At 36.3% G+C, this 22,178-nt stretch overlaps 2 protein-coding genes across 3 annotated transcripts in view; both read left to right on the forward strand.

Annotated features, from left to right (window-relative positions):
- Positions 1–87: 87 nt before the first annotated feature.
- LOC115213838 (10 kDa heat shock protein, mitochondrial) lies at positions 88–9,442 on the forward strand. Its single transcript, XM_029782770.2, has 4 exons — positions 88–246; positions 4,796–4,957; positions 6,338–6,427; positions 8,816–9,442. Exons 1-4 carry the CDS (start codon positions 244–246, stop codon positions 8,864–8,866), a joined length of 306 nt encoding a protein of 101 aa, XP_029638630.1. The 5' UTR covers positions 88–243; the 3' UTR covers positions 8,867–9,442.
- A 10,309-nt stretch (positions 9,443–19,751) lies between these two features.
- The window catches only part of LOC115215742 (probable ubiquitin carboxyl-terminal hydrolase MINDY-4), a 112,647-nt gene continuing 110,220 nt past the window's right edge, over positions 19,752–22,178 (forward strand). For both annotated transcript variants that reach the window (XM_029785039.2, XM_036505686.1), the window contains exon 1: positions 19,752–19,940. In XM_029785039.2, coding sequence (XP_029640899.1) covers positions 19,875–19,940 — 66 coding nt within the window. In that variant the 5' untranslated portion in view covers positions 19,752–19,874. The remainder of the gene's footprint in view (positions 19,941–22,178) is intronic.

Here is a 22,178-nt window from a genome sequence, read left to right on the forward strand (position 1 = left end):
TAATAACAGTAAGTCATTTTAAAGTTAATTACACTAAGCATTTCTAGAAGCTTCTAAGAATGAATACGGATAATTTGGAGTTACCGACAGGTCATTGCGACTGCGCATTGATACATAAGCCGCGCATGGGAAAGGCCGGTCATTGATCCTTCTAGTTATTTACTAGTAAATCACGTCCGAACATTCTTGTCGTCCTGAAGTTTTGTCTGCTTTAAACCAAACCTTGAATTTAGAAAAACAACAATGGTATGTGTGTTTCATCAATGCATATAAACATCTGATATGTCTATTGATGTGTTTATGTTTCAGCGACCGCTAAATGAATGAGTTATGTAAAAGAACGTTTCCTGCCCACCTTGTGATAATTTCCACGTGTTCTCTGTTCTTTGTAGATAGATTCTCTTTAAAATTATGGTAACCGGTGTTGGGGTAATTGTTCTTTTGCTATTATTACCCTAGCTAGGTCCGCTTTTTCAATGGGAAGTTTCGAAGTTAAAATAATAAACAAATTTGTAATCCAACATGAAATAATTTACGCTAATGTAAATTATTACTCTGTTTTAATTCATTTTTATCTATTCTCCTATATTTATGTAACTCAATCTGTTGCTTTTCTATTCGTCTCATTAAAAAGAAAATGTTCGATTGGATTTAATAATTAAAAGTTAATTCTTCAAATATATATAAATCTTGAAATATATGCCTCTGTGTAAATAGTGACTTTTTTGTAAGACCTGTGCTTTTAATTATTTGATATAAAGACAACTATCTCTGAAGTGTTTCATAATATTCTGTAATCATTTTACACGTTTGTTTTCTAAATTTTTAATTACATATTAAAATACTCCCTTAATCCTTTGTTGACCTTTAGGGTACCTTCGCTTGGTGCACACCTTTTTTCGCTATGCATTGCCTTCATGTATGACATTGAATTTTTGACCTTGTCGAAACTAAGTTAGGGTCTGAAGATCTTTCTTCGTAAGGACGCCCTAAATTAACGCGAACGGTCTACTGAAGCTATTCGTGCATGTAACACTATACAGCCGTTGAGGTATTAAAGAGGGCTACAACATTTAGGAATACCCTTTCCGTTCGTTATCTTATATAAATATACATTTTTTTTTTCTTAGATTACGTGTTTCTGTTTCGCCCACGTGAAACGAACTCCGAAACTATCCATTTACACTCATCATGCCCTTGAAAAAGACTTTTTTTCTTTATGCTAATTTTATTGGCTTTGTTTTAAAGACATTCCTCGTTTGTGCGATCGAATTCTGTTCCACTGTAATATTAAATTATAAATTAAAGGCGGCGAGCTGGCAGAAACGTTAGCACGCCGGGCGAAATGCTTACCGGCATTTCATCTGTCTTTACGTTCTCAATTCAAATTCCGCTGAGGTCAACTTAGAGCCCCACCCCCACCCATTTCTCCCAAATGTGTTTAATTAAAAAAAAAAAAAAAAAAATTGCCGAAAACCCCGTTTTCGTATACGGAGGTTCCGGAAAATTGCCAAAAATCAGTATTGTTAAATTTGGCCCCCTAAATTATTCTTGTCATTCATCCTTTCGGAATCGATAAATTAAGTACCAGTTGCGTACTGAAGTCATCTTATCAACTAGTCCCCTCCCCCAAAATTTTGGGCCTTGTGCATAAAGTACAAAAGAATATTAAATTTTAAATTGAAGTTGTCAGCAAGCACATCAGAATTACTCAGTTTTCCCAACATTTACGGGATAATCAACAAAAAACCTAATAGAGCGAATGAAATTAACCTTCAACGTCTCGTGTTTTCATATTTAAAAACGAATTTCGGTGTCGAGTTCTGTAAAGCTAACTTTAAATCACAACCCTTTAAAAAATAGTGTCCGATAATGAAATTTTAGTGAAGTTGATTTTATTAAAAGTATTATGATAACGTTTTCTTTTCTTTTTGATACGGGCTAACTGTTTAACTTTCCCACTCGCCCCCCTTTATTTATTACGATTTGTGTTATGTTACTGTGACCTTTTTTTTTCTTTTAATATCTCATAATGGATCTGCGAACTATATTTTATCTACGGGCGTTTTTTTGGGTTAGGTAAAACAATTTTAAGTCTCTTTATAATGAAGCATTACTTGTGATAAGGATTTGATCCCCTAAATGATTTTATCACTCGTTAATTCAGGTTTATACAATTTTATCTCATAAGGGTAGTTTAAAGGTCAACTTATCTTAGTTAAAAATTCTCCGCTCCCGAAAACTAGGTTATGACTTACATTTACTTAATTTCAGACATTGGACCGCGGCTGTTCTAGGGCACCGTCTTTCAAGGACTTACTCGGTTCATACCTGAATCGCACCTCTCTTGAAAAAAAAACTTTTTTTTTATATATTCCCGATTCTTATGTTTTAGATATCGGAGATTACGAATATGCAAAAAAACACGTTTTCAAAATTTTAAATTCAATAAGCATAGATATATGTATAAAGAAATAGATAGATAGATATGAATGCCTTCCTGGGGATCTAAAAACAAAAGTAACTATATAAACTCATGGTCGTTATTAATCTATTTAAAATGAGACAAGTAATTCACTGTATAGACCAGATGTGAAGAAAACTGAGGCCAACTTACTTATTGATCAGTTCGTAGGAATTCAGTGTTTGCAACTAGATTTTAGGACCAGTGGTGGTAGATCAGTGCTTTTTCATTATGATCCATTGCACATGTCGCAGTTCACTTGGCCACCCGAATATATGAAACAGCAGGGTGCAAATGTTACAATCTTATAGGTAACTGAACGTTGTTGCTTATATTGCAAACAGAATTGTGTTAGGTTGCCAAAACCTGCAGAGCTCAGTAGCATAATAAAGTATGTTTCTGAAAGTTGGAGATCCCAGCATTCTGGAACCAGTAGCACCTTGATTGTAGTGACAGCAGGTGCTAGGTGGAATGACTTCTTTTCTTTGGTATCAAGGAAATTGTCAGATTAAGGATTAAGCAGATGTCTCTGGTTGAACGTATACTTTGACCCAAGTTCTGTTGCTTTGTATGCCAAACTAAGATGAACTAGAAAACTTTAATCCAGCTGATCATCTGTTTCTGCCAACTGTGTTGAGAACTTGAAGTTAAGGAGCCTCAGGTTTGGAGATAGATGGTCAGGTCCTGTGTATGTAATCACTTTTCGATGTGAATAAAGAAATTACATCACTTGTCAGTTATTGGCAAATATATCTACGTGTGAGAACCAATGTAAAAAAATTTTAAAAAAACATTCTTATCTTAAATACTGTGACTATTAAACAAAATTGTAATTAAGCAATATAGTATCAGTGCAGATAGACTCTCTGTTGAATGCATATCATATTCGTTAGTTACTATTAAATTTCAAAATGAATATACATGTGTGTTAGCATACCGGGCGAAATGCTGAGTATTTCATCTGCTGTTACATTCTGAGTTAAAATTCCGCCACGGTCGACTTTAACCCTTTAGTGTTTAAACAGGCCATATCCAGCACAAATATTCTGTCCTGCTTTATGTTGAAACCTGCCAGATATGACCTACAGCTACCTTAGAATGTCATTCTAAAAATAAGCAATCACATCATCAAAATCTCAAAGCTCTGAGATAATACTTGATTAATTCAAAGCAATGTGAATAAACATTACATTTTGACAAATTAATCTGAATGCTAAAGGGTTAAGCCAGTCTATTAGGGAGTACTTTTCGATGATGCTCTGAAATATATAGGTTTTTGGTGGTTTTTGATTATCTCTTATCAGCTCTGCTTTAAAGTGGCAGCCAGGTCACATAATTGCTCTAATACACACTTTTCCATGCTTGCATGTGTTGGGCAAAGCTTAGTCTGATTTTTCTATGGTTGAGTGTCCTTGTTGCCAAGCCTCACTTAATTCTGCACAAGGTAATATTTCCCTATGGCCTGATATGTTCTCACAGATTACTAGAAATGCATGACTTGTGTGACAGTAATGCTCATCTATGACTATCACGCAATGTCAAGTCAAGGAGATACACGATGGCCTTCTTTCAGTGTCTACCAAATCCACTCAAAAAGCTTTAGTCAGCCCAGTGTTATAGTAGAAGACATTTGTCCAATGTGCCACACATTGGGATTGAACCCAGAACCATTTGATGGGGAAGCAAACTTCTTACCACACTGTCATGTCTGCACCTAATTATCTGATTTGTTGCACATAAAAAATGAAATAATTAGCAAGGCATATAAACCCACGTTTGAATTGAAAGTATATACACCTAATTATAGGCAAAATGCTATTATTACTTAAGCCATCTTGTTGCTTGCTGTGTTCATCTGATGCTCCCACTAATCTCAGTCCTTCTACTACAGATCATCTGCCTTTCTAATTGTTTTTCCTGCAATCTTTTAACTTCATAATAATACTCAAATTGAACATCAGCCTATTAATTTCACATGGTCTCAGCAGGCCTTCAAAGGTCATAGATAACGACTTTCTTTGTGATGAGATTTTTTTTTTAAATTGGACCTGTTGCAATAAATGCATAGTAATATTTTTTTTTTTACATTATTAGAAATGTCAAGTCACTGAGTTTACTTGTAAGCAAGCTGTTTTAAATTAAGATTGTCTTCCCAATATAAAAGGCTAAAAGGTGTTCCTTGGAATTTGGCCTCTACAGTGAGCTAGTTATGTTGAAACCTGTTGATGATTATGTATTACAGTTGTAATTTTCTAAAATATAATTTGCTAATCTGCCATTTGTAATAAATTTATGAATCATACATAAGACTTTTTATTATTATTATTATAGGCTCGTGCTTTTAACAAGTTTTTACCATTATTGGACCGTGTCCTTGTGGAGCGATTTCTGCCTGAACTAAAAACTAAAAGTGGTCTCATGATCCCAGAGAAGTCTCAAGGCAAGGTTGTCCAGGCAACAGTGGTGGCATGTGGTCCAGGAGGCAGAGCTAAAGTATGTATTTTTCTATTTTTGCATTTTTACTCCCCAGCATCATCTGCATGCAGATGATGGGCAGATTGTATACTGCTTGTGTGGGAAGTTCAATACTGCTTAGTGGTGCGGTGTGGGCTCTGAATGTAGCTGTTGTTTGGCAAATTGAGTTGAATGAAGCATGAATGTTTTGATGTCAGTGTGAATGAACAATGCAAATGAGCTGAAAGAAATGCTGAGCATAGGGAGGATCAGATGTAGTGTGCAACAGGGAAGACTGCTGTTATGGGTGTGTGATATGTATAGAAGGTGTCAGCTGTATAAAGAAGCGTGGGGCCCTCAAAGCAGATGAAATCTATTGAGTAGTGACTCAAGATGAAGTGTTGAATGCAATCAGAATGTTGAACCCCATGGAGATGACAGGACTTAGATAATTAGTGACACAGTGTCAAATAAAAAATCATTGTCTTGTACAAGTATAATGAAATCAATGCTAAATTTGTTAATTGCATAGACTGGACAGTATGTGTATTTGCACAAACACATGCTTTTGCATCTCTGATCCAATATACCTCTCCCCTGTCTTTGGTACCCACTTGCTTCCCTATATTCATTCATTTGTTGTGTGACTGATGAAGGCATGGCATCCATCACTATTTATTCATCTGTGCTTCTATTACTCTATCTTTTTATTAGCTCTTTCCAGTGACTGTTTCTTTGTACACATGCACACTAATCTCAAGTATGTTACCTTGAATGAATACAGAATGATGAGTGTTCTTAAGGAATACAAAGCAACTGGTGCCAGGATAAAATGTACCAAGTACACTCTGTAAAGTGTTTTTAGTGAATGAATTGAGAAAGTGTAATTAGAAGTCTTTGTCTTGCTGAGAATATTACAACCTCAATAAAATGCCCCCCAATACAAAAAGTAGTTGGTTGATAGGAAGGGCATCTACTTGTAGAAAGTAGATCAGATTTGCAATGTTTAAGTGGTCTGTCAACACACTTAAGATAGTAACTTTGAAAAGGAACCAGCTCTCCAACCCATGGAAAGTCATGGTCTATTTGAGTTGTAAAGTTAGTTGATAAAATGTTGCAGATAAGTTTAGTAAATTGCTGGAAATTAAAAGCATTTACTGTGAGATAATAATTGTTGATGGGGACATGTACTTTATATGGATTATGTATGCTCAATAAAAAGATGTCATAAGACTGAAAATGTTGCCACTGATATTCTAAGCGTTTATTAATTACAGAGTTGAGAAACAAGATAATTTTATCAGTTCTATTTGGATTATTGAAGATTACATGCAAAATATAGTATGAATAATTTACATTTTCAAACAATACTGTATCTAGCTGCTATTTTATGCATTTATTTTTGCAATTGTTTTACAGGATGGCAGTACTGTTCCACTTACTGTCAAGTTTGGTGATGTTGTCCTATTGCCAGAATATGGTGGCACAAAAGTAGAATTAGACAAAAAGGTGAGATGTGTTTTAACTGTTAACCCTTTAGCATTTAAACCGGCCAAAATATTCTGGCCATATCCAACCTATCACACCTACCCTACAATATCATTCTGAAAATAAACAATCATATCATTAAGATCTCTAAGCTTCTAGATAATGCATGAGTAACTAAAAACTGAATAAATAAGCTATATCTCAAGGGTTCCCAACCATTTTTTATCTATGGATCCCTTTGATTACTATTTTATTCTGGTAGACCCCACCATAGCCATTTGGTGTTTAAAACTAGTTTTACAAGAAACTTCTTTCGGAATTATTTCGTTTTTAGCACATTAACTTGTGTAAGCTGAACTATGTAAAATGTTACTAACTGCTTCTTGCAATACATATATCTAAAGCAAAACTTTTTTCAGGGGTCCTTAAAATAAGATCCCCAATTTACTACTTCGTTGCGGGAACCCTGGTTGAGAACCACTGCCATACATTAACAAGAGTAATCTGAATGTTAAAGGAAAGAAACTTTTTTTAAAAAAACCCGTGTAGCTCCAGTATCTAAAAACTCACTATTTTACAGCTTCTAGTTTTGAAATATCAGTGACTAGCAGTATCGCCCGGCGTTGCTCGGGTTTGTAAGGGAAATAACTATATAAGCATTTTTAGAGAGTTACTTCCCTTATAGATGCCAATTCGGGCTTTCTTAGCCATTTCTGTTTTGGTGTCTTCAAGCCATGAAGTCGTGGTTCTAAAAGAACGCTGGTCTCCTTGACAACGCATTACGACGTTGATTTCCTTACACTCCCTTCCCCACAGCTTCACGAGGGAAAGAAGAAGGGGAGAAGCAAACAGGTGCAGGTGTGACCATGGACGCCAACTCCGCCGCCATCGACACACGAAAAATTATGCATTAAAATGGAATAAAAAATGATGTTAAATTATTTTTAAAATCGTAGACGTGCGCTAATACTCAGACAGGCTCGATATGAATCACGACTATAAGATACCCGAATTTGGTTAAACTGCACCGCAAAATGTGGGAGTAGTTAGGAATCTAAATCAAAGGGGACAGACACTCACACAACTACAGTTTATATATATAGATATATTCAAAGTAAAGTTGTGGAAAAGTTACTAGGGAAAACTTCTGCTAAAGTTTCTATGGCTGTTTATAAGTTTTCTCTATCATGACATATGCTATGGAGAGCAGAATGTTTTAATATTTCAAATTCTTTGTCTTCAATGTGAAGTACAGAAAAATAGTGTCATTGGCCTTTTAGCTTTCTCTTCTCTTTTTAAAGGCCAAGATCCAAAGTTTAGATTTCTCACTCCAGGGAGCATAAATGCATAGGTGCTTGATTAAACGGCGAAGATTGTAGCAATTATCTGTTCCAGTTAATGTCATTGAAAGAGTTACTTCCCTTGTTCTGGAAGTTGAAACTCGAGTTTTCTTATTGATATTAGCTTTCCTTGTCATGAAAATATCTAGTTGGTGTACTGAGTAGCTGTTGGAATTCACCTCTCTTTGTTTTGTTTTTACCTTTTGTTGGTTAAATACTTAGCTCTGAGAACCTGTGACTATCAAAATAGCAGACAAAAGTAAAATTACAATATTTATTTTAAAAGGGACTCATGAGAAAATGTAGTCCTGAACTGATCAGAGGATCATAGCTGAAACGTTTTTGCCCTTGGGTCTTTAAACAATCGCCATCTTCCTGTGACGATCTGTTTTCCACGCTGGCATGGGTTGGACGGTTTTGATCAAAGCTAGTAAGCCAGAGAGTTACACCAGGTTCCAGTCTCGTTTGGTTTCTATGACTGCATGTTCTTCCTAATCCCAGCCACTTTACAGTGTGTACTAGGTGCTTTGGATCTTTTCGGTTTGACCGTAAGTTTTTTTTAATAATTTCCACGTAACTAAACACTTTTAAACTTCGTATACTGGTAGAATGTGTTTATAAAACATCTTTTTCTCTTGGCTTTATTGAGAAAATTCTATAGTTTGTAAGATATTTGTTGTTTTTTTTTCTTCAATTTCTGAAATTTCAACCAATCAATGACGTCTATTGAGGTGAAAACATTCTGTGCCTTATGAATATGTCCCTCGTTTGAGAAACAGATTGGGTTTATTTACATTTCTGAAGAAAAAAAAGATACCCTAACCCTAAAACAGATTGAAATGCAATAGATCGATACTAGGGTCATAATTATGGGTGACAATTTCATATGACGCCGCTAGAAAAAACTGCCGTTCAAACCAAAAAGATCCGGTACTTTTAATGTTCCACCAGCAGGACTGATTTATGGGCTTTTAAACGTTTTTACTCATTTCATTTCTTATTTGCTGATTATTTTTGCTTACTATGTTATTATTAAATCATTGTTAACTGTTTTTATTTTCTTTTGCAGGAATATTTCCTATTCAGAGATTCTGATATACTTGGAAAATTTGAATCCTAATGTTGTTTGTTAGTCTAAGGCAGATTCTGGCATACTATTATGTATAAATTAGAACTTGAGAGGAAGAAAGACGCTGTTAATTTTATGAGCTTGCAGACCAGTGATACATGAAGATGTGTGCAAAGCTACATGTTCAAAAGTACTGACATCACCATAACTCATGTTCAAAATTAACTTATTGGGAGTCTACTGGAAGCGATTTGGGAGTGTATTTTTGTGTTTTGCTTGTTATTGAATTTAGTAGTTTTTCTTTTAAGCTAGGTTTCTCTAATTTTTATTTCCATTGCTTTGTCTGCTGGGGTTTTTTTTACGTATAAATCTATGTTTAGGGAAAAATCATGGGTGCTACCTAAATGATAACTTCTACACTTTAATACATTATGTTCATTTAAGCAAAAACTCTTGAGGCTTCTCACTGTCAGTGCTTGGTCTCTTCCTCTTCATCATGTGCCACAAATCATTGAAATCATTTCTACCTGAAAACAAAATGTTCTATATTTTATCACTGATTTATAGCCCATTCTAGCATGTGAAAGAACTGTAGAGTTTTTTTTCTTACACGTTGTCAGAAACTCCCAAATATTCTGTACATATGATCATTTTGAAGATTGTGATAAATAAATATCTCAAAATACACTATTGTTTCACTATTTCTCAAATTTCTAAGTTTTTGTGATTTGTCTTTTTTGTTTTACTTTTCCCTGTGAAAATGGTTTTGTCTATCTATTTACTACTGAAACTTTGCTTGCTGGCTTGTCTGTCATTTAATACAGCCAAACTGGCACATAATGGAAAATAATCTTAAAAGTAAATACCCCTGAAATGTGAATACAAACAGAATAAAACAGTTTCATGTAAATCTGACTACAGGTTTCTGAGATACAGACTTTCGTGAGGGTTTGTTTCCACAAATTTAAGTAGTAAAGCTTGGAGTTTTTGCCCTTCACTCAACAAATACCATTTAGATGCTGTGGTTTCAGAGATTTATGAGAAAGAATTCTGAGTGGGTGGGGAGGAGTTTTGGAAAATTTACATGAGCCAATTTTTTTCCCGCATAATTTTCAGGAAAATGGATTTCTTTTAGTGAAATTTTATACAAATACCTTTCCAACGGCATGGATTACGATCCTTAAAATTTATGGGGAAACTTTTTATGAGGAGTATTGGATTTGGAAGACCAAATAAGTTGAAACTACTGTTTTCACAGATTTTTCCCACTCTTTTTCACCACAGACTTCAAAATGTCTTTATATGAAAAAAAGTTTGGAAAATTTTTTTAATTCTTCACCATCCCACTTTGGACTGATTTTGGCCAAGGGAGGAGCCTTTATGGTTAAAAAAAAAAATTGTAAATACTTTCAGAGGAAAATAGTACAATTCAAGGGAGATTTGGCTGTTGTTTCTAGCACATCCCAAACCACACTCCGTTTTCACTCTCACATGTATTACTGTTTTCTCTTTTTCTCCCATTAAACACATTTTGTGGAACAATGCTGACGTAACACATGTGGTCCATTAGTGTAATATAAGCAAAAAAAAAATTGTAATTTCAATTTTTATCCTTACCTCAATCAGTCAGTGTGCGTGTAAGGGAAAGCATTTTCTAACAGAAAAGTATGCTATTAAAATGAATTGTCATTTACATATCACTGGATAAATGCCAGCAATGACCTCAGGCTCTCCAATATTTTAATTCATAAACAGAAGTAATTGGGGGCAGGCAGTGAGGTTGCCAAAAAAATTTTTTTTTTTTTTATACCATATACATGTATTTATGGGGAGGAAAATATTGAAAAACATCAATACATTCAAGAGTGAAAAGAAATGGGGGTTACCTTGGGATGTGCTAGAAACAACTGCCAAATCTCCCTTAAATCACTTTTTCTTCTGAATATATTTCTTCCTGATCCAAAACTCCAGTTTTTCGAAACTCATTTTCCCCATATATTTCTTTATCATAATCTATACCATTTGAAAGGTATTTGTATAAAATTTCTTTGAGGGGAGAAAGAATTTGGATCATGTGAATTTTCCGGAACTCCTCTCCCTACCACCTCAAAAAACTTTTTCCTATAAATCCCTATTTACTCTGAATCTACAACATCTAAGTGGTATTTGTTGAAAATTTCATTAAAAAGTAACCATTTTTCTGGAAGTTATGAGGCAACAATGTTGGTGGGGTACACATCTGTAAGTATGCCAGTTTTGTTTGCATACATGTCTGTAATTTAATGCAGCCAAACCAGGCACATCATGGGAAAATACTCTAAAAGTAAGGTACTCCTAAAATGTGAATATAAATGGAATAAAACGAGTTTTGTGTAAATTGGACCACAGATTTGTGGGGATTTTTTTTTTTTTTTTTAGGAGTACCTTCATAATTAACCATGCATAATGGGGAAAATACTCCGAAAGTAACATAACCCTTAAATGGGAAAATTGATTCCATTAATTTTATGTTTACATTATATAACAATTCCTTTTGCATTTTTCTAGAAGTGTGTACATATGCCATAAATAAATACTGTTTCTGGAAGTTCAAGTTTATCCACAGAAATTCTATGTCTATTAGATGCTGCAAATAATCAATAAAACCTTTTACATGAGCTTGTAAACCAGACCCATGATGACATGAATGAACTGGAATATTTAACTGAATCATCATAAAATTAACTCATTTCAATGCAATGCTGAAACCAGCTTCAATGTTTTATAACCTGAATCGTCAGTCACCCAACGGGTCTCGGGTAATCTAGTATTCTCTTAAACCTAACAATTTCTTTAAATTCTCAAATACTACTATTGGTATGACTATGCATGAAGCCAGCTTGCTCTGATGGATGTGTAATGTCAGTGTGCATACTCGACAGAGTGTTAGTGCCTTGAGAGAGAGGTTGGACCAAAGAAGCATCAGATGTGTGCAAGAGAGACGACTGCACTGGTATGGCCATGTGGCGAGGATGGATGTGGATAGCTGTGTGAAAAAGTGCCGCACCCTAGCAGTTGATGGAACTTGTGGAAGCGGAAGACCTGGGATGAGGTGGTGAAGTATTACCTTCAAAATCTGGGCCTCACCGAGGCATTGACTAGTGACCGGAATCTCTGGAAATATGCTGTGCTTGAGAAGACTCAGCAAGCACAAGTGAAACCATAATCTTGTGGCCTATGCCAGGGGTGTAACCATTCCACTTCCTTCAATGGACACTAAACTCTGCTTGCGAAGACTTGTTGAGGCTAGTGAAATCGAAATCAAATTCAATGACTGGCATCCGCGCTAAGAGTACCATACGAGTGAGATCGGGGCCAGAGCAACAAGCTGGCCTCCGAGCCGATGGCACATTAAAAGCACCAATCAAGCGTGATCGTTACCTTCATCGCCTTACTAGCACTTTTGCTGGTGGCACGTGGAAAAACATTTGAGCAAGGTCGTTGCCAGTGCCACTGGACTGGCTCCTGTGCAGGTGGCACATAAAAAGCACCATTTAAGTGTGGCATTGCCAGTACCGCCTGACTGACCCTCATGCTGGTGGCACGTAGAAGTACCCACTACACTCTCGGAGTGGTTGACGTTAGGAAGGGCATCCAGCTGTAGAAACTCTGCCAGATCAGATTGTAGTGTGGTGCAGCCATCTGGTTCGCCAGACCTCAGTCAAATCGTCGAACCCATGCTAGCATGGAAAGCGGACATTAAATGATATGCATAATATTTATAAACACTAGGTTTTGGGGGGTTTTTCTACACTATAATTAAACCCCCTTTTCTTTAATAGTATTTCTGTGTCACAAAAAAAGACTGGAAGTTTAATATTTACTAATTGCTTATTCCTGGAAATAATGCCCATTGATTCTTTGTAAGAATATTTTTCTGTGGGTGATATTACAGTGAATGGTTTGTGTATCTATTGCAAAAGGTTTTACCATGTCCTACAATGATTTCATACAAATGTTTTTTGCTCAATGCTTCTCTGTTAACATCAGTTATTTAATTCTTCCTTGCGTAACCTCTACATACATCTGCAAACATTCTGTTTTGTCAAGAATAATTTTGTTCTTACCCGGCTGTTAGAGACGGATTTGGTTTTCATATCTGACGAAGTGTAACAACAAGGAAAATATCGTACAATCCAATGGCGTCATTCACCACTGACAAACTTCTTTTTTTTTTTTTTCAAGTATAAGTGAAGAAATTTCTCCCAAGACTATCTCTGCAGTGGAAAAGTGTTATAACATCCAAATATACTTAAACAAGCTAACATGGCTTTACTGGCCATTACATTGTTCAATTAGACATTTCCAAATCAGTGAGTGTGGACTTAGCCCATCAAATGAAGGGTTGACAGCTCATGATATATGCAGTGTTGCTTTTAGAGATTTTGTCTTAAATGTAAATAGATATGATTTGCAGTGAACACCAGGAGCATTGTACAATGAATATACTATTAGTTGGCAACACTGAATACCAATTTTACCATGATAGGAAGGGAATTGATGTGAATGAGATGCTATTTAGGTTTCTCTCAGGACAAGGTACAAATGGGGTTTTTTTTTTTCTCTTTTTGAAGTTTGTAATGACGAGCAAGCCTCTTTATCTAGCTTTCATTGATTCAAAGAAGGCCTTTAAAAAAGATTCTGATCTGAAGGAAATTATACAGATGAATGACTTGTAAGACCTGTATTAGCCATGTGCATGAGTGCTGTTAGTAAGGACAGGCAAGCAAGAACGGTTCAAGGCTAGTTGTTCATGGGAATTCCTGAATGTTGACGGCCTAATTATTGTCACCAAACAAATGGAAAAGTTCTTGAGGTGGCAGATTTTAGAATCACTCTTAAAGTAAATATAGCAAAGACAAAATTTTAGTTGGCTCTAGAATTTTGTATTCTTATTTGATATGTAATATGCAGAAATATAGCCATTCCTTATATTGTGCCCAATGTAAACTTCAAATGCATAAGAGATTCAGCATATTACAGGCAACTGCACTTAAATCTCATGGCTGTTTTATGACAGCTTGTTTGGTGTTAGGCAGAGCATTCAGCTGTAGAAACCATGCCAAATCAGATTGGAACCTGGTGTAGCCTTACAGCTTACCAGTTTTAATCAAACCTGTTTCTTTACTACCCACAAGGAGTTAAACACAGAGAGGACAGACAAACGGATTAAGTTGATTACATCGACCCCAGTGCGTAACTGGTACTTATTTAATCGACCCCGAAAGGATGAAAGGCAAAGTCGACCTCGACGTAATATGAACTCAGTACGTAGCGGCAGACGAAATACCGCTAAGCATTTCGCCTGGTGTGCTAACGATTCTGCCAGCTCGCCAGCATGAAAAGCAGATGCTAAATGATTATATTGTAAATCTAACCCTTTAGCATTTAATTCCAACTTCAAATTTCTACCTGTTTTATTTTAAAACAACCACTCAAACCTGCCTATACCATTCTAAAAATAAACAAATGCACCATTGAAATCTTGAAGCTACAAGATAGTGCATGATTAATCCAAGACAATGAGAATAAAAAAGCATTACATGTGACAAAGAAATCTAAATGCTTAAAGGGTTACAGTGATTGTAAGCCATTTACATAACCATTCAAATGGACCTTTAAGCAATCTATTGCTCAACAATAATATTTTGTTAGAAAATCAAGAATTTATGAGCTTTTTTTTTAAATCCAATTTCATGCTTAAAAATGCTAACCAAAACAATAAACAGTCACATAAGAATGAAGAAAAATGTTTATTTTGAATATTTCAGGTGTTTTATGACACAGTATTTACTCATGGTTGTTTTGCTGAAGCAATGTAAATAGCAGATTTCAGCACTCATTGGCGTGGAACATTCTGTAGCAACATCCACTGGTAATGTCTGCTGCAAACTGCTACTGACTCACTACAAAGTGAGCTGATGAGTTTCACACTTGCTTCCAAGTTATAAATCATATCGTAGACTGTGGCCATGCTGGGGCACTGCCTTGAATTATTTTTAACTAATTGACTACAGTATTTGTTTTTATTTTAATTTACGGTACTTATTCTCTCGGTGTTTTTTGCCAAACTGTTAAGTTACAGGGATGCAAACCAACATTGGCTGTCAAGTGGCAGTGGATATTGTAGAAGATACTTGGCTAAGGTGCCACACAGTAGGATTAAACCTGGAACTATGTGGTTTAGAAGCAAACTTCTTACCATGCTTGCACCTCTAACTTTCTGGTACTTAATTTATCGGCCCCAAAAGGATGAAAGGCAAAGCTGACCTCAGCGGAATTTGAACTCAGAACGTAAAGACAGACGAAATACTGCTAAGCATTTTGCCCGGCGTGCCAACGTTTCTGCTATCTCACCACCTTAGTACTATAATAATATTGCTGTTATTAATAGTCTTGTATTTCTGTCTGTCATATAGGTACATGTGTTTATGCATTATGTATATAAGATAGTCGTTAGCACACCGGGCAAAATGCTTGGTATTTCGGCTACTGAGGTTGACTTTGCCTTTCATCCTTTCGGGGATGATTAAATAAGTACCAGTTATGCACTGGGGTCCATGTAATCAACTTACTCCTTCCCTGCAAATTTCAGGTCTTGTGCCTATAAGAGAATGGATTATGTATATAAGACGTATAATGGTTTCAAATTTTGTTGCAAGGCAAGGAAGGCTGTGGGACGGGCTAAGCCAATTACATCGACTCCTGTGTATGACTAGTACTTCTTTTACTGACTCGAAAAGGATGAATGGCAAAGTGGACCTCTCTGAAATTTGAACTCATAACAAAGTGCTAGGAGAAAGATCACTAAGCATTTTGTTTACCTTACTAACGGTTGTGCCAACTCACTGCCTTATATAAGTATATATTGGGTCATCCCATAAATAATGCTGTTTTTTTTATAGTTCTTTTATTTTTCAAAATTATGATAAATTTAAAATATACTCTCCTTCATTTTCTACAATGCTTTTCCATTTATCTGGTGGTAGACTTGCAAGGCTCCTCATCCAAAATTCACTTGTCTGTTATGAAAAATACTCTTCTAGTACTGTTCTGACCTCATCTACAGAATTCTTATATTTTCTGTCCAAATGATTTTGAAGACTGCGGAATAAATGAGAATCAGATGGGGCAATGTCCGGCGAATATAGTGGATGGGGCATCGTTTCCCATTCAAACTGCTCCAGCCTTTGGAATGTCATCCTCACTGTATGTGGCTGAGCATTATACTGATGGAAGAACATCTTTTGTCTTGAAACCAAAGATAGGCATTTTACTTCTAGCGCTGACTTAAGCTGCTCGCAGTAGATCTTTGGTATCATTTGGTTTGGGTCTAAAAGTTTAAAGTGGACTAAACCTTACATATCCCACCAAACAGATAACAACAAGTTACGTGGATGAAGACCTTCTTTAGCCTAGGGCACCAGTGTTTCTCCCTTCCCTACCCACTGTCTTCGGCACTTGACAGTTTTATAGAAAACCCAGTCCTTGTCACCAGTCACTATTCGGTCCTAAAAAGGTTCATACGTGAGACGTGACAGTAAAGAAGAGCAGACGTTCACTTTCTACGCACAGTTAGACTCGGAAAGTTGTGAGGAACCCATTGACCCAATTTGCTGTCTTTCCCAATGGCACGCAAGTATCGATGAATGGTTGATCCACTTATTTTCTGATCCCCATACACTGCATCAATATTCCTCGCAGTTTCCGTTGCGTTGTTGCCTTTATTGAAGTCATTGAGCAAAATATGCCAAATATGCTTCTTTATCACTTCCATTTTAGCTTTGAAAAAATAACTGTTAAAATCGAAATGCACTCTGCAAAACTTGCACTAAGAATAAGGCGATTTTTTATTGCCTTCAAGGAACCAACATAGTACAACAGTATTTAAACAGTACAACAATATTTAAACCACAATACAACAGCAATACAAACCAAATACTTCAAAACTTGCACTAAGAATAAGGACAAGGTAAAATTACTACCTGCTTTTATAGCAAGTTGATGCAGATAGCTTATTCCGCCCCTTTCCGACTATTAGAGTATGCAACTGAATAAACTGCATTATTTATGGGATGACCCAATATGAGGTCACTTTATTTTATTTATTTATTTATTTGGATTGAAGCTTTCGTTCAGCTACACAGTAGTAAATCCAGCACTGGAAAGAATCTGTCATCTCGTCGTCTATCTATCTACATAGATGTAGGTCTGACCTGAGGGGGATCTGATATCTTGATGAGCTGCTTCTGTCTGAAACCCCTGATATGTTCCCTTGCTTTTCCTTCGAGTTTGTAATGGCTCATTTGTACTCTCCTAGATTTACCTGTATGGCCAGAATCGTAATTGCTACACGTTTTTTTTGTTTCGTTTTTTTTAAATCACAAACACATCTCAGAACTGTTTCACAATCCACTCTAGTGTTATGTTAAATTCTCATCTAAATTTTAATGAGTGGAACTTATATCAAGTTTGCATGCTGGTTTCGAACCTTAATTGTTACCATTACTTTCCCCATTCCTCTTGTGTTTACTTAAAATCGTAACCATTAAGAAAATTGAGGATATACTTGGGGATATTAAATGACGAGGTACCATAGATATTTTCTAAATACCGGATTTACAATGATGCCGCTAAACCAAGTCCCCACAAAATGGAAGCCCATAAGATACAAAATAAAACGACACCGTCAATACATGTATAATGCACTCGCACTCAAGCAGACATATATATATTCTCCTAGTAAGGAGGCCATTATAAATGGACTCTCCCTCTCGCCTATACCTTCGTTTCCATAGAACTTGCTAAGTTTTGAAGATACCGCGTACTTGCAGTATAACTGAGTTAAAACTAGGATCATCCGCCTTAGTTTGGCAAACAGCCTAAGAGAAAGATAACTCTGACTCCGAAACCGAACAGAGAGAGACTATTATCTTTGCCAGGTTATCCATCTAGGAAAGGGAAACTAGACGTAGCACCGGCAACTTGAGGACCACACTAATTTGTGCTTCACTGCACATACATACAGCATTGACGGGAAGATTAACCCGTCCTGGACATATGATAGGTACATTACAACCCACCTAGATAGATATACCTTCGCTATACAGGAAGAGGGCGGAGGCGCGTGGCTTAGTGGTTAGGGTGTCAGCACCATGATCGTAAGATTGCGTTTTCGATTCCTGGACCGGGCGATGCGTTGTGTTCTTGAGTAAAACACTTCATTTCACATTTCTCCAGTCCACTCACCTGGCAAAAATGAGTAACGCTGCGATGGACTGATGACCCATCCAGCTGGGGAGCACATACGCCATGGAAACCGGGAAACCGGGCCCATGAGCCTGGCTAGGCTTTAAAAGGGCGCAAGTGGAGGCGCAATGGCCCAGTGGTTAGGGCAGCGGACTCGCGGTCGGAGGATCGCGATTTCGATTCCCAGACCGGGCGTTGGGTGTGTTTATTGATCGAAAACACCTAAAAGTTCCACGATGCTCCGGCAGGGGGTGGTGGCGACCCCTGTTGTACTCTTTCGCCACAATTTTCTCTCATTCTCTCTTCCTGTTTCTTGAATAACGCTGCGAAGGACTGGTGTCCCGTCCAACTGGGGGGAACACATACGTCACAGAAACCAGTAAACCGGGCCCATGAGCTTGGCTAGGCTTGAAAAGGGCGACGTTTATCGTTTTTTTTTTTTAATATATGAGGAAGAGGAGATAGCTATTAAATACCTGATAAACAAGAAGGACAAAAATACCATCAAACCTCCACGTTATGATAGAATATGCCGGCTCAGTTAAACCAGTGTGGGAGATATCACCCACATCATCAGCAGCTATCCAAAATGTCAACAAAATACTATCTGCCTCTGAGGCATGATATAGTTGCAAAGACTAATTACAATACAATCCACAGGAAGGATTGCCCTGAAGTATAAAACAAAGGTATGTCAGAATTAGTATTTATCCACCATTTGAAAACAAGAATACTGGTGGAACACCCAATAAAAACATCAATTCGGTACAAACCTAACAGGCCTGATATTGTTCTATGGGACAGAGAACAAATAGCATGCACGGCTATAGCGATCAGCTGCCCAGCGGATGTGAATGTACAATCAAATGTCTAAGTGAGAGAGTAAAAAAATAACATTTATGGTGAATTAATGCAGAACCCTGACTATAAATTCTATTTTGGGATCTTTTCACTTTGACCGGAAGATTTTAAAAATAATTTCTTTGTAACTAAACACTTTTAAACTTCGTATACTGGTAGAATGTGTCACATAAAACATCTTTTTCTCTTGGCGTTCTTGAGAAAATTCTGTAGTTTATAAGCTATTTCTTGTTTAATTTTGGTATTTCGGCAATTTCTACCAATCAGTGACGTCTATTTTGTACCTGTCATTATACATAGGTGCATTAGGCTATGTACCTATAAGTTTACACAAAAACATAGAAATACTAGGTTTTTTGAAGATAAACAAAAGCAACCGACGCGGATTCCTTGAAAACCAATCTGTTAGTGGCACAGTGAAGATTTGTATGACATTCCAAAGATTCTCCATCTGAGACTCTTTAGGTGAATAGATGCCCACGCTTCGGTGTGTGCATGGACAGCTCAACTAACACAAACTTAACAATACATTTACAAACACCGGGAAGTCTCTTAACTAATAAAGTCTTGTCGCATTGTTTGCGACCGGTTTGAATTCTCTTAAGAAAGTAAATAAAACTCAAACATACACACGCAAGCACACGCACTCACATACACACGTAGGTATGCACCTGTATACGTGCTCAGGAGAAAGTACGAGACGATGATAAAATGGGACAAAAAATTCCAGAAAGTAAAATGTATTAAAATAGCAGGTTTTTCCCCCTTTAGAGTAACCTCCCTTGTTAACGTATTAAATAACTCCCTGAAGGTGTCGCAATCGATTTGTTCCTAATCATGTCGCCGAGCTATAATGAAGTTGGCAACGTAAACAAAACTTTGTTTTGACAGTTTCATTACTAACTGCATCATGGTTGACAATCAATTTGTCGAGGCAGTCACTGCCTCTCTCATTCGGGAATATCTTAGTCGGAAGGTAAGTTAAATTCTAATTGTGTTGGTTTTTTATTTCTTCATATTCTGATTTTCTTTTCGCTATTATCATTTGGTTAGCAACACTCAGAAATTATTATCAAGGAAAGATTATTAATTAAAAAGCAAAAAAAAAAAAATGATTGTTATTATTGTTTCCTTTTTCGATAGAAATTTCAATCTTCTTAATGCCAATATATATATGGAATAACTCATCGGCAAGTTTTATAGATGCGTGATTCCATTCTAAGCAGTTATACATGTGGATATAAGCACACGCTTCTACCTTCTTTCTCTCTCCCTCCATCTCTCTCTCTTTTTTTCTCACAACGTACATATATCCATGCAGACATTAATGTCAATGCGTGGGTAACATATAATATATATATATATATATATATATATATATATGTGTGTGTGTATGTGTGTAGGGATTACATTACACATATACACGTACATTCGTATACACATATTCATACATACACGCATTTATATATATGTATATATGTATATACATACATACATTCATTATACATATATTTCGTTTCTCGTTGTGTTCTACGTTTATTTGTGGTGTCCTGTACTCATATATGCATGTATATATACATATAGATGTAGGTATGTACATATATGTATGTATGTATGCATGTGTTTTATTTATTAAATTGTTATCATATATATATATATATAGTTATTAGAAAGTGACAATGTACTCTAACAATATTTTTTTTGTTATTTCGGATCAACAATAACAAAAGGAAAAGTAAGCGAGCAAGCAAGCAACAAGGCGACTGCTAAAAATACACATTGCAATATGTATACATAAAAATATTTGAAGTGAAATACGTTTAGGAATAAGCGATAAGGGTACGTCCTTATCACAAATGATGCTGACTACTGTGCGAAGGTTGGTGGTGGTGATGGAATGAGAGTCACAGGAAAGTTTAGGGACACTGTTTTCTGTCTTATAGTTCATTATCATCATCTTCATCACCATCATCATCATCATCATCATCAACATCTACTTAAGAGTTGAAGAACTTTTCCAAAATTATTTGGTGTTTATGGCGCATCATTAGGAACTGAGTTTGTTATAAACTCCTTTTGGCATTTTTATGCTACGTTCACGATTAGGCTTGTTATCAACAAAAAACCTGCAGACTTCCCTCTCTATAAGTGCTAACCCTTTAGCAACATTCTTTTTCTGTCAATACAAGAAGTGTTAGCGGTAATTCCATATTTTCAGCTTGCTCTTCTTCTAACTCACTGTTTCTCAACCGGGCTCCTAATGGCTCTTGAGGGGTTCATATAAGATTTCGTTGTTAAAGTTCATGTACAATAAATCACTTGTACTTCTACAATTCATAAAATATTTTAAAATAAATTTTCTAATACAATTCCTTATAATATTTAATAATAAAACTATAATAATTGCAGCGTGGAAGGTGTTTATAAGCCATTTAAGAAAAAGTGATCGATAAAATAAGTCCAGGCTTAAAGAGAAAATAAGTACTGGAGTCGATTAGTTCGACTAAAATTCCTCAAGGCGGTGCCCCAGCATGGCCGCAGTCTAATGACTGAAACAAGTAGAAGAGTACATTATTTACATTCGACGGATATTTGTGTGTTTCTTAAATGGCTTATAAACACCTTCTACGCTGCAATTGTTTTGGTTCCAGCGCACGATCTCAGATCAGGTCACTTGCTATGCAAGTACATCTCCGTAAAACTATAATAGGATTGTTTTTTTTAAAAAACAGCGAATGGCTATGGTCGGGGTCCCGTAGAGTAAAATTCTAACCAAAGGAATTCTTGGGTAAAAATGATTGAGAAACACTGTTTGAACAGCTGTAGCTCTTCGTTAGATAAACTTACCTTATAGAATACTAGCCACTTAGTCACACCATCCTATATGATTTCTCAGGCTCTAAATCATTTGCAAGTGTCACAATATTTTTCTGAATTTGATGTAGACGTTCTGCTTGCTGTCACGGATAGAATGTGGCCATGTATTTTTGCAATCACCTTTCAAAGTTGAGGGTTTCACTTCATCTTTTGATTTGGCTATTTTATTCACAGAATCCATTACTCTTTTACTCCTTTACTTGTTTCAGTCATTTGACTGCGGCCATGCTGGAGCACCGCCTTTAGTCGAGCAAATCGACTCCGGGACTAATTCTTTGTAAGCCCAGTACTTATTCTATCGGTCTCTTTTGCCGAACCGCTAAGTGACGGGGACGTA

Source organism: Octopus sinensis, linkage group LG1 (genome assembly GCF_006345805.1).
Source record: "Octopus sinensis linkage group LG1, ASM634580v1, whole genome shotgun sequence".
NCBI lineage: Eukaryota > Metazoa > Mollusca > Cephalopoda > Octopoda > Octopodidae > Octopus > Octopus sinensis.

Excerpts from the sequence above, each read along its gene's own strand:
- LOC115213838 (XM_029782770.2), top strand. Across the intron at positions 4,958-6,337 it reads GTCCAGGAGGCAGAGCTAAA|GATGGCAGTACTGTTCCACT; the intron begins GTATGTATTTTT and ends ATTGTTTTACAG. Across the intron at positions 6,428-8,815 it reads AAGTAGAATTAGACAAAAAG|GAATATTTCCTATTCAGAGA; the intron begins GTGAGATGTGTT and ends TTTCTTTTGCAG.